The sequence below is a fragment of the Montipora foliosa genome, chromosome 6 (genome assembly GCF_036669935.1).
Source record: "Montipora foliosa isolate CH-2021 chromosome 6, ASM3666993v2, whole genome shotgun sequence".
NCBI lineage: Eukaryota > Metazoa > Cnidaria > Anthozoa > Scleractinia > Acroporidae > Montipora > Montipora foliosa.
Window position 1 is genome coordinate 49,663,885 of NC_090874.1, and position 12,500 is coordinate 49,676,384.

The window sequence follows — 12,500 nt, forward strand, 5'->3', positions numbered from 1 at the left end:
TCGGGAAGGTAGAGGTCTGGTAACGAGTATGTTGCTATGGTGACATCATAATCACTATCACAATGTGTAGTTTTGGTAGCACATCAACCCTGCAGACTTAGTATTTGCATATTTTCTCATTTCTCATTTTACATTAATGTTGTGTCCACTGTGTGACGTCACAAGCCCTCTAATTTGCATAAATCAAAATCTTGAATAACTCGACAACCAACTACCATCATTTTGAACGAGCTAATATATTTTTTTGTCATATGCACTTCAAAAAGGAAAATTCTAGTAAAAATAAACAGGTGTCTTTTTGAAATCAAGGCTTTTAAAAACTTTGGTCTCTTATAAGTGTTTAGTTACATGTAACATCGTTTAGAAATCCAAAGAAAAATAAGAGTAATATTTTTTTGGTCTCAGTGGCACTTTAAATGCTGGATAACCTTATCTGGCCTCAGTTGTTCAAACGTTGTTGGATAGCACTATCTGCCAGATAAATCACTATCCAGCGGATAAACACTAGCAAAACCAATTGAGTTATCCGGTGGATAGCTCTATCCATCTTTTGAACAATTGGGGCTTAGCTGATAAGTCACTATCCAACAGTTTCAGTCTGTGCAATGATTTTAGAATTTCCTCCCGTAACCATGAATATGCACACTCTAGGCACACCTAGTTAGACTCTAATTAAGTGTGTGTATGAAAACCTTGGACAACGTTTAGAGCGGTTTTCAATTGAGTGTTAACCTGCGATCAGGCTCTATTTTAGTTTCGCGTGATACGTAATGTGGAGTTGGCGAAACGAAAAATAGAGCCTGACCAAATTCCTCTTCGAAATTCCTTCCGCCCACTTTTTTTGATTGATTGACATGTCCTTCATCGGCCAATCAAATTTACTCTCATTACACCAATACACGCGTGGACGGCAGATTCACGCTATTTTGTTTTGACCAGAGTTAATTACCGTGGGAGGAATAGAGCAGTTTTCAATTGAGTGTCGTAAAACCAAAACCATAGTAATTACTTTAACCAATCAAAAAGGACGGAAACAATCCAGTAAGCCAATCAAAACTCGAAGTAATTACACGTAGCCGACACAAAAGGCGGGAAAATATGCACGCGCGAGCCACAATTGGTTTTGGTTTCACTTCTGATTGGTTGAAAAAGTGGCGCGAAAACTTTGAACCAATCACTGGGTGAAGTAAATGCAAAACCAAAGTAATTAGCAAATTACTTTCGACACTCAATTGAAAACCGCTCTATTATGAGCGAATTCGAAAGTTACCGTTGGCTTTAAGTTGAGAAAAACACATTTAAAGCATGGGGAATGTTTTCGACGACTATATTGCGGCAAAGGCCGGTGTAATTCTTCCTCCGAACTTCACTGAATATGCAATCTTTTGAGATTGACATCTTAATTTGTAATTGAGATAACCTAGCATTTTGTCGTTGGACGGTTTGGCAATAGATTTTTAAAGAAAAAAAGAGAAATACATTATTCCTTTAACGTGTTTGCCCATGAAGGTTTCTTTCGTGATTTTTTCGGGTAATATCTTCAGTTGCAGTGTATTTCTAGAATTGCGCGCAGTAAAATCATGATAAGTTTGGCTCTTAATCTTTTGATGGAGTACGAACAGTAAGATGGACTCGCAAAGTTTCCTTTATTGTTGTACAATTGATCTCTCTGGAAACATGCCATTTTAGTTTCTGGAGTGCGAGTTTTAAGTTAAATCAACTGGAAATATTATGAAGTGTGCAAACAAACCGTGTCATGTACAGTAAATAAATAAAGCCGTTTGATACACAGATATTCAGAACATGCATTCGTGCAACTTGCGATATTATCAGCTTCTCCTCCTGTTGATATATATGTCCCTTGTCTCATCCACGAAACCAATATGCATCGGCTTTCATTGCCATTTGAAAGAACCACCTATTTAGCTTTCTAAACATAGGGGACGTTTGTGCCAAAGTACTTTCAACCCCATGGCCACAGAGTTCGACAACGGAATCGCTAATTTCACTCGTTCCAGAGATTCAAACCCGATTCTGGACAAGTTATGAGATGTTTCAGATGGCATATCTCCATTTATACAAATAAAATCAAGTTGCACCGTCCACGGCATTGTAAGAAAAAAAGGGAGCAAATTTTTTCGTACACTTATGGCGGATTAGTCTCGAGAACTTCGCGAGAGCTCCGCGCAATCACGATGGTATTTTCACTTCCGGCGTTTCAACAGCCAATCAGATCACGAGTTTGGTCGGCCAAAATTTGGCCGACCGTCCGGAATTCTTGAGAGACTTTTGGTCAGGCCCAATTTTAGCGAGCGACGACATAAGAGAACATATGGGCGAAGCTAAAAATGGGCCTGATTGCAGGTTAATTGAGTGTCGGAAGTACTTAGCGAACTGCTTTGTCGCTTTGTGTCGGCTACGTGTAATTACTTAGAGTTTTGATTGGTTTACTGGAATATCTCCACCCTTTTTGAACGGCCAAAGTAAAAATATTACTTTGGTTTTGGATTTACGACACTCGATTGAAACTCGCTCTAACATGGAGTAACTGAATTACATTCTGGAATTTTTAATGCTGCTATCATCTGGATGGCCTACGGCCTTTGCGCAACTGAGGCCACATGTTCAAACTGAATAGTTCTATACAATAAACTGGGATTTGAGTAGTTACCTTCTTTCATTGAAACTCTTGTATACTAGTATTATCCTGCAATACATGGGTAGGGAGTTTAAGAAACCACAACGGCTACGGCGACGAAAACGTCACTTCAAACCAGGTGTTTCACGATGTTTCCACCTTGTTCATGTTGTACAATACGGGCCAAGTATGCTATAACCAGATTGGTACTATGGATTTGAAGTAAAGAGAGAGAGAAGAAAGATTCACTGTTGTTTGTCTAAGTTGTCGTCAAGACCCGAAAATTGGTCATTTTACGTTCAACTTGTTAAGGCCCAGTAATACGGGCAACATTTTTCGTGCAACTTGTCGCGCAACAATGTTGCGTTGCAAGTTGAGATGGTTTGTTGTGCGTATTACCACCTTCTTGCGCGACAATTTTTTATGTAGACGTCGCTATAACTTTGTGCAACTTGAAAATTTGTTGTGCAAGAACGTGGTAATACGCGCAACAAACCATCTCAACTTGCAACGCAACATTGTTGCGCGACAAGTTACACGAAAATTGTTGCCCGTATCACTGGGCCTTAACAAGTTGAACGTAAAATGACCAATTTTCGGGTACGGTTCGTACGGGAGAAAATGATGTACAAAAATACATGCCGCACAACCTTTTTTTCCTTTTTTAACCAATAATATTACTGGTTTTTGGCGTTATCGTTGCCACAATCGTTTCTTAAACTCCCAAGTACGCATTCATAGTTATACAAGATATTAAAATGCAGAAACCTCATAAAAACGTATGTATGCCCTTTTAACAGCTATTGGAATACATTACTTGTTGTTTAATTAATGTTCTGTAAATATGCGCTATGGCCAAATGTCAGCAGTAAGACTGCAAAAAGTGTTCTCAATAAATTCAATTCACTATGAAGATAGTACATGCTATGGTTGACCAATTTAACGAGCCTGTAGATTTAACATTTTTCAAATGTTAAATTTGTTCTTTTAAAAGAGTAATACGCATGTGGTTGTTTAAAATTCTTTTATGTGCTTTTATGTTTGTCTTGGTTTAAGTCGGATAATTTCAAGCAAATAAGGATATTTTCTCCCTATGCTGCACTTTTTTTATATTAGATCAGAAAAGGAAGGTAAAAGCAAAGGAAACTGGTGCCAAAAGTCAATACAATCATCCTTCCTATTGGTTTCTAAATACTCAAAAGTCGTCAAACAAATATGGTTCGAAACTAATTCTTTGATTGCTGACACAATGAGGAGTGGTTATTATATTCGTCAACGTTATTAAAAATCTTTTTTTTTAATTGTTTATATTCAAGTTTTGTAATAGAACAAGGGAAAGATGGTGAAAGGGCTTAAACTCAATAACAACAACAAATTTATAGGGTCAAATATTGGATACTTTCATAACTTTTTTAACTTTAAATAACTTGTCTGTGGGTACTCTTGCATTTGAACAACAAAAGAGAAAACAAGTTCTGTTCTGCAGATTGTGTGAATGATTTTGAGTGGTACTAGTAAATCCATATTTAAATAATAAACAGATAAATATGTTGCAGATTTAGGACAGTTACAGTACGAATTTCATTGACAGTCACGCCACCTTGCAAAGTTCGTATGGTTGTAATTTGAACACCGTTGCATGGGTTACTGAGTTGACGTATTTAGTTGGTTGGGTGGCCACGGTAAGCCACGTGGCATTGTAAAGCCTTCAGTTGTTTCTGAAAAAGGATGGCTTGTTGCTGACAAGATAAAATTAATATACATGTAATGAACCTTTTATGTAATATTATTATAGACAGAGATACGGCATCAATAAATAATTGTGATTCTAATATTGGTATGTACAGTACAAGTAAAATTATGTCCTCCTGTTGTAAAGGCATGTCATAATGGTAAGAACCTATAGCTGTGATTACTGTTACATTGGAAACGGAAAGTTTTATAGTTGATTGCCATTTGACCCTTTGTTGAACTGGTGCCAAGTGTAAACATCCATGCAGTTATCATGCATACGTAGCTAGACAAGCACACATTTTAAAAGACTAAACCACAAGTGCCTGCTACTGTAGAACTTTCACATGTCCCTTTCCAGTAAGGCAAACCAAGCATGGTGTGGAAGACATGGCATATGATTTAATTTTTCCATCTGAGGACATTGCAATCAACTCAGAGAGCATTTAAAAAAACAACTTGTTGGAGGAAGGGGGGAGGGGGGGGGGGGGGGTAAAAGAAACGGACGAGAAATTATCTAATATCTAAACAATTTGGAGGACCCCTACTTACTTTCAGCGACCCCCTTTTCGTATCCCTAAAATTTGAGACACCCCCAACCTACCTCATGGGCACAAACCAATACACGATGCAGAAGTCAGAAGAACGAGCAAAACAAATTAAGGCAAAAACAGAAAAATGCCTCAAAGGCAAACAAAGCCTTTGGAAAGGATTTCTGAAAGCACCAGACATAACATTTTTGGCACTGTGAGGTGCCTTACAAGCCAGGAAATTGCACATAGAAAAATCAGAAATGCTGTTTCCAGTGTTCCTGGAACCCGAGAATCAGTTTCCTAGGCAAGGCTGGAGTTCACTCAAATTCTCTTTAAAAAGCAAGTTTAAAAAAATAGAATACCGCTAATAAAAAATTTTAAAAACCCCTCAAATATTGGCATCAAAGTACCAGACATGGAATGGGAAATCACTGGACAAAAACGTCCGGCCTGCTGCAGAGAAAAATATATCATCAAAATGAACTATTTTCTTGGAAGACAAAAAGTCTGAAAAACCATTGCTAAATGAAATCTTTAATACTGGGAGGGCCTAAAAGAGGTGTCCATTCAAATAGGTACTCAAGGGAGCAAAATTATGACAAAGGAAAAGGAAACTAGACTACATACCATGTAGTCTTTTAGGCCGGTCAACCCCATTATACACTCTTCAATATTATATTTTTGTTAAATTGTGTTCACATCGGCCAATGACAATTTTAAGGTACCCCCCTTGAGAGTATTTATAGTTTTCAAACAACTCCCTTTTTACCTCTAATTTCTTTGGGGGACCCCCAATTTCTCATCAGTCCTAGTCCCCCCCCCCCCCCCCCCCCAAAAAAAAAAAAAAAAAAAGGTTTTTGTGAACGCTCCCTGAGTCAAGATAGACTGTCCTTTCTGTTTGCAAAGAACATGATTTGACCACTGATCTGGATGAGGTTACGTCCTACACAAAACCACTGTGCTGGATTGGGCAATGTGGCTAACCTGGCACAGGGTCTCAAAGAAGTATAATTATTATACGTTCCCCTTTTTGAGACTAGTTGTCATCACCAATTCCCTTCCATAAGAAGTAACCAATGTAAGGCATTGCAATACTTGTGAGAAGACTTGAAATGAAATTAACAGCATGGTTATCCAGGATTGGTCGCCCTGCAATATGCTTTGCCGTTGGAGAAGGCTTGTTGACAACCCGTTTTCTCACTGAACAGTATCCAGAATACTGCAAAGTTGCACCAAGCAGAGAGTCAAAAAGGGATCCCAAGAAACCTCCCAAACAGCCAATCAAAATGATTGGCCATTGGGGTGGAAAAAGTTTGATTTGACGAATTGTCATGATTGACACCAATGTTAAATAATAGACAACTCCAATGATGGTGCCACCAAGAATACTTGCTGCTGTTCCTATTATGGTGATACCACCATTAGTTCCTACAGGAACTTTGGAAAATGTTGTTATAAGCACAGGGGAATGGGAAACTATCGCTGTTCCGATTTCTGAAGCCCATGTGTCTCCACAACTGCAAGCAAATGATCCAAGAATTGCAGTGGAAAGCACTGAAGAGGTGTAATCCTTTGCATAATCAATGGCATGTTCCCCAATACCCACGTCAGTCATGTATAACAGAGCTAATATTGTTGGTACTCCTCCATTACAAAACACCTGAATCCAGTTCCTTTGGCCACCTAATAGATAGAATGCAAAAACCAATAAAAGGTTGATAAAGGGGTTTAGTTTCTAAAGAAAATTGGTGGGGAAGAGCAACACAGAAATGGGTTTATCAACTCAACTGATATCATGGTAAATTGACCATAGCAGAGAAATTCAAAAGCTAATGTTTTAAGCATTAGCCCTTCATCAGAGCCCTTCGCTCTGACAAAGAGCTAATGCTCAAACACCAACTTTTGCATTTCTTTATGGTGGACAATTTACCATAACTTGGTTGGAAAAACAAATAAAAGGCTGAGCTTATTGCTAAATAATAACAAGTGAGGTTTTATTCCAATTACTGGAATAAAACCTCGCTACAGGATTGGTCAGGGGCTTACCCTCAATATAGCCTGTGAGAAGGCTCTCATTCCTCACTGGGTTTGAGGACGCCAGTCCCTCGGAGAGCCTGGCTACTTCAATATTGTGAACCCATAATAAATTGTTAATTGTAGGGCGCTCCAAGAAAAACCTACCTTCTTTTTCAAAATATGTAGCTTGACTGCATTTTAAATGGTTAGCTCTTTGCACCTGGCCCTAACTCCCTGTTTACAAGATATCAATTTTGTAAAATTGAGGTAAAGTTTGACAAAATTTCCTAGTTTTTATGGGTCTCTCTCAGTGTGACTGGGGAATGGGTGGGGGGGGGGGGGGGGTGGTCTCAGACTGGGTTGACCAAATTTTACTGAATAGATGCACAGTAACATGGAAATCAGATTCTGTTTCTTGATTCTATTCACTCTAACCTTAGAGATATCATTTTTGGCAAAAGTCAGCCCTAATCAGCCCGTAAGAAGTTTAATTTAAGCGCTTCTTCCATTGGGAGCTCAATTATTTTGATTCATGATCTGGCATCCACATGTTATTTTGTAATAGTACACATAGAAGGCCTGTGTAAATCTCTTTGAAAGTTGTGCAGTATGACCAGCTGCATTCTCATTCTTTCGATTCATTGTTTCTTCCAAAATCAACCCATTCGCATGAGACAATAACATTTTATATTGATCAACTTGATTTTTACTTGTCACAGATGTTTCATGGTATACAAATTTCAATATTAATTTCAATAGAGGAAGCCAATTTTTAAGCTTGTCCTCAAAATAGATAAGAAGGAATTGAGGCGGGACAAGACAGAGCAACACCATAAAAAAGTGTACCAAAAGTAAACTGGTTAAGGTGGCTCAAAGCAGTTTCCAGCACTTTCCAAGATGTAGATTTTTGATGGGTCATAATTACTACTCTTTATCAATTGATGCTACAATTATGGTATCAAAATACTGCCCAATCACTAGGGAACACATTGGTATTATTTTTGTGACACAATAGGTTACCATAGCAATACTTTTACCTGCTAAAAACACCCTTAATTTCAGCTTTAAGTGCTTATATTTAAAAAACGGCATGGTAAAATTTTTTCTTATTACAGGATTTTGGTCAGCAGGATCAGATGTAACTTTTGGCAAAGTTTAAAAAAAATTTGTACATGGGGTTCAGAGGTGTCTTAATTTTTCGAAAATTTTAGGTGGCTCTGAACCCCATAAACAGTGGTACATTTTCTGGGGGCTGAAGGCATGAGCTTGTAGGGGGGGGGGGGGTCAGGGGGCACCCTCCCCCAGGAAAAGTCTGAAATTTGGGCCTCTTAGAATGCATTTCCTGCATTCTGGAGCATGATATAGGGTATTTTAACACAACACAAATTACATTAAATAATTCTGGCTTTTTTATTCAGAGAGAGGACATGAATACTCTAAACTTTTTAATTTCATTTGATGGCAAGACATACTTTGGGTTTTGAAAAGATGCTAAAATATCATGACATAGCCCCCCTTACGGCTCTTTCACATTCTGTACAGCTGCGTGCAATGTACTTTATCTGTTGTGACTGAAAAGCCCTTTGGCGAATGTTGTCTTGTCAAGCTTCAAATGTACTTAGCAAATCAGACAGCTTACACCAAGCACTGGACTGCTGGACTGCTGCCTTAAAAACGTGTGTGCTCGATCTTTGACATGGACAGGGAAACAGAAATCTTTTTCCGAAATTACTCAGAATTCAAGCGTCTTTATTTTTTCATGAGGAAAACTTTCTGGATCCAAGGTACATGTTCTGTGTGAATGTTTCTGATGTTATTTGTAAAATTTGCGGTAACTTCCAAGGAAAAGTAGGCGGCAAGTTTAAGGGCAATAGACAGTGAATTCCGCTGGCCGCCGACTCTTATTGAAAACCCTGCACAGCACTGAAAAGTTGAACCAAGAGAAGCTAGTGAGAGTAAAAGAGCATTATCTGCCAAAACATATCCTTCACCTACCATTTTGCCTGTTTGTGAACATACTTAGCGACCAGTGACGCAGTAGCCTCAAGAAAGGATACCTGGGACCCTGGGGTGGTATAAGATTGCATGTAAACGCGAGCTATTTTTCGACCCCACCTACAATCCTAGTCAAAACTGTAGGGACAATTCCAACTTTCCGCCTTTCCCCCATTACAATTTCATGGTGTTCAAAGTCAAGAGTAGTTCATCAATCGCACAAATGTTTCAAAATTGTCTGGGGGAAGGGAGGACACGAAAAAAGCAGCATAAGAAGAGCATGCGTTGCTCATATAACAATGGAACCATGACCAGTAAATTCTCTACTTTTCGGCCAAATTTGACAAGTGTCCCAAAGTCTTTTGACCAGGATTGTACCCAGATTACCCTACCTACCCGGGTTATATCCCACTTCCATGTAAACTGGCCCAAAGTGACAAACGGTCCGCCACTCTGGTAAGGGTCAGTTTGTTATCAACGGTCGAAGACGTGGCCACTCTTGTGCTAAAGCACCTCCTTTGAACGCTCTTTTGTTGCAATATTCACCGCCTGACATTGCTCGCAGGACTGCAATTGCATTGATAGTGGGTTGAAATGAATCTTCAATCTTTGTCAATTGATTCTGATGTGAAATTGTAACTGTGGGAATATTTCATCCAGGAATATTTGACTCAAATTAGTGGCACCTGAGAATTGAGTCTCCAGCCTTCGGATTTTATTATTATAATAACCGTTGACAACCACGAAATTGTGGAATGGCTCAAATCTCATTGGATCTGTAATATAACCACACAGGAAGGAAGCTATCCACGATGGCAATAAGGTTAGGCTTTTTAATTGAGATTTTTTCATATAATTATCTTCTTAAGCTTTTTATCGGGATTCTCATACAAATCCTTATATTTTTGTCGGCCATGCTCACACTGAGCTTGGGGTGCCACAGGCAGCCCAAGCTTGGTATAGTATTTATAGCCTTTGTATGGGAAAATTAACTTTGAGCTTATAAATGCTAAAATAAACTGTAAATGTAGAAATAAACTTCACTTACCTCTACAGTTGTCCTCGTCTTTTCTGTGCAATCGGAGGGCAAACTTGAAACACTTGGCCAATGAGAATGCACAATGTAATACGATTGCCATCAAGCTTTAACGGCCGTAGCCACAAATCTAGCTGAACGCATGGGAAGATTATACTAAGCCGAACATTAACTGGAATTTATCTGCCAAAAATCGCTGTGTGGTCCCGGAGTGGAGTTGATGTGATAGGAAATTTATCTGGCCTAAGGCTGTGGTGTTTTTATGGCGATTCAGACCGTTACTTTGTGATGCGAGAGCAATTTGTGGGACAAGCTCGCCGCGAGTCACCAGCCTTTCTTCTTTTTATCAGGGAAAATGACAACTAACCGCATCGTAAAAATTCGAAAGCCACAAACCTGTCTAAAACAGACACAAGGACGACTGTACATAGTGGTAAGTGAAGTTTATTTCTACATTTACAGTTTGTTTTAGCATTTATAAGCTCAAAGTTAACTTTCCCATGCAAAGGCTTCAAGTGGTATACCGAGCTTGCGCTGCCTGTGGGGGCACCTGTGGCAAGACGTATTTTCTTTTCAAAAACGAAATGGATTTCAACACACCTCATGCCATAACTGGTCATGAAATACGTTTGTAAAATATAAGCTCACCGTTCTCACCAGCAGGAACTAAAAAATAACCTTCATCATAATGTGAACTGCCATCATAAACTATTAAATTTTTTAACCAGTCTGTTTGACTAGCGCAGCAGGTGTTTTTAGGTGCAAACCTTTCTTGAAGTCATCCTCTAGTTTCTCCTTGACCTCTGACTTGAATCTTGTCAGTTTCGAGCTAGTGAGGAAGAACATCGCACATGAAGAGAAGAAGCAGAGATTGCTAAAGGTCAAAATGAAACCAACGAAAACGGAAGCGACGGCTCCGGTCAGATCCAGTGATTTTTTTTTGACACCATGCTGTACGAGTATCAGGGACGAGAGAATAGCGAAAGCAGCTCTTATCCCTACAGGAAAGATTGGGAAATCCATTTAAAACGCGGTTGTAAACAGAGCTATTGTAGTTTCGAACGACCTTTGAAACAAACATATGGAACATGAACAAATGTACTTGATTGGCCAACAGACCAAAACAAATTCACACGACTTTTGATTGGTTCAACAAACAAAACCGACAATGTGGGATTTTTCGCAAAGTAGGAAAAAGAGCTTACTTAACTCTCCATCTCTTTGTTCAGCAAGCATAGTGGAAGAGAATGTGGAAGAGTGAAAGAAGATAATTTTCGCGGTGAGTCACACGAGTGGTACACTGGTAACTAGAATAGGGACTCAGAAACGAGGCTAATTTAAAAGATGGCGGCTATTTATTGACGGTTTTTTAAATCATCGTAGACTCTACTAACTATGTTTAAATAGAGTAACATCGAAAGATTTGGAGACAAATAAGACCGAGTTGATAATCAGTGATGAATGGAGGGAGATAACCGGTTTTTAACACGGACGTTTTCAGAAGACTCCCTTGGCGAATCAACTCGCTCTTTGCTTTCACCATTTTATAGCGAAGGAGGAAATAGATTTGATGCCTCCGAACTCTCCGAGGGTTCCCTAAGCAGTAATGGTGAAGAACATGGTGAAACAGACAGTGAGGTTCTTCATCACCCTAAACAGACTTCGAAAGATGAAAGCTTTGACTTTGGAGACAAGACAAAGAGCTTCGCCAAGCAAAATAAGTCCACGACTGCAAAGGATCCATCGTTTTCGAGATCTAAACAATCTTCTGGCAAAATACTGGGCAAAATCACGGGGTCCGAGTCCATATCTAACACAAAGGGGATTCAAACTAATAGCTCTACCGCAGCAGGACGTAAAGAAGATTGCCTTTCACCCTGGGAATCCTGGCTTGTGAAGAAGAGTGCTGAAGATCGTGAAAAGAACAGACAAAAGAGACTTCAAAACCGGAAGGAAAAACAAGAAAGAGAAAATGAACAAAGAAAGAGAAGCGAAGAACTTAAAAAGGCAAGCGAGGAGGTCGCGAAATGGATGGAAAACAAAAGAAAAACCGTTTCTGAGGAAAGACGAAAGAAGCAGTTACGGGAACAACTTGAAGAGGAGAAAAAATTAAATTCAAATCGTTTAATTTTGGAAAAAGCAACGGTGGTGTACAACAACTGGCTGGAAAGTAAGAAGGAACAGGAAAAAAAGGAAAAAAGGAAGGGCGAGGAAGAGGCAAGGATAAGGAAAGAGAAAGATGTGGAAAGGAAAATGAACAGTGAAGAGGCATACAGCAGATGGATTGCAAAGGCCAAAGAGAGACCAAAGCCTGTTTACAACAGCTTTGGTTACACTGGTGGAATGCTGACAGGTTATTATGAGTGGGGTTCGTATCCAGCACCAAGTTACTTCAATCCAATTCCTTGGGTGCCACCAAAGGTGAAGAGAAACAGTGACAGAAGAAAAGGAAGGATGGAGATTCAACCAGCATCACCACCACTTCTGTTTAGAGACATTGAAAACAGAAAAGCAAAGGAGAAAAATAAATAAGTGTCTTCTTTTTCTCCCC

The 12,500-nt window shown here is 39.2% G+C and overlaps 2 protein-coding genes across 3 annotated transcripts in view; one reads left to right on the forward strand and one right to left on the reverse strand.

The window, feature by feature from the left end:
* Positions 1-1,972: 1,972 nt before the first annotated feature.
* On the reverse strand, positions 1,973-11,231 carry LOC138007615 (transmembrane protein 19-like). 2 transcript variants are annotated; one of them, XM_068854636.1, is made up of 3 exons: positions 10,717-10,848; positions 8,914-8,983; positions 1,973-6,585 (listed from the first exon to the last, which is right to left on the reverse strand). In XM_068854636.1, the coding sequence occupies exons 1-3, from the start codon at positions 10,729-10,731 to the stop codon at positions 5,939-5,941; spliced, it is 732 nt and encodes a 243-aa protein (XP_068710737.1). In that variant the 5' UTR covers positions 10,732-10,848; the 3' UTR covers positions 1,973-5,938. The 2 variants fall into 2 exon arrangements, with proteins under 2 accessions (XP_068710737.1, XP_068710736.1); XM_068854635.1 differs by lacking the exon at positions 8,914-8,983 and adding an exon at positions 11,155-11,231 and having other exon boundaries at positions 1,976-6,585; positions 10,717-10,947.
* A 39-nt stretch (positions 11,232-11,270) lies between these two features.
* Positions 11,271-12,500, forward strand: part of LOC138007614 (coiled-coil domain-containing protein 34-like) — a 1,601-nt gene continuing 371 nt past the window's right edge. Inside the window, exon 1 of the mRNA XM_068854634.1 lies at positions 11,271-12,500. This exon is cut by the window's right edge and continues 371 nt beyond it. Within this exon, the coding sequence (XP_068710735.1) occupies positions 11,411-12,481 (1,071 nt within the window). The 5' untranslated portion in view covers positions 11,271-11,410 and the 3' untranslated portion in view covers positions 12,482-12,500.

Coding starts and splice junctions, on each gene's coding strand:
- LOC138007615 (XM_068854635.1), bottom strand. CDS start 11,185: ATGCTTGCTGAACAAAGAGATGGAGAGTTAA. Junction 10,948..11,154: donor ACAAAGAGATGGAGAGTTAA/GTAAGCTCTTTT, acceptor TCTTTCCTGTAG/GGATAAGAGCTGCTTTCGCT. Junction 6,586..10,716: donor AGAGGATGACTTCAAGAAAG/GTTTGCACCTAA, acceptor TCTATCTATTAG/GTGGCCAAAGGAACTGGATT.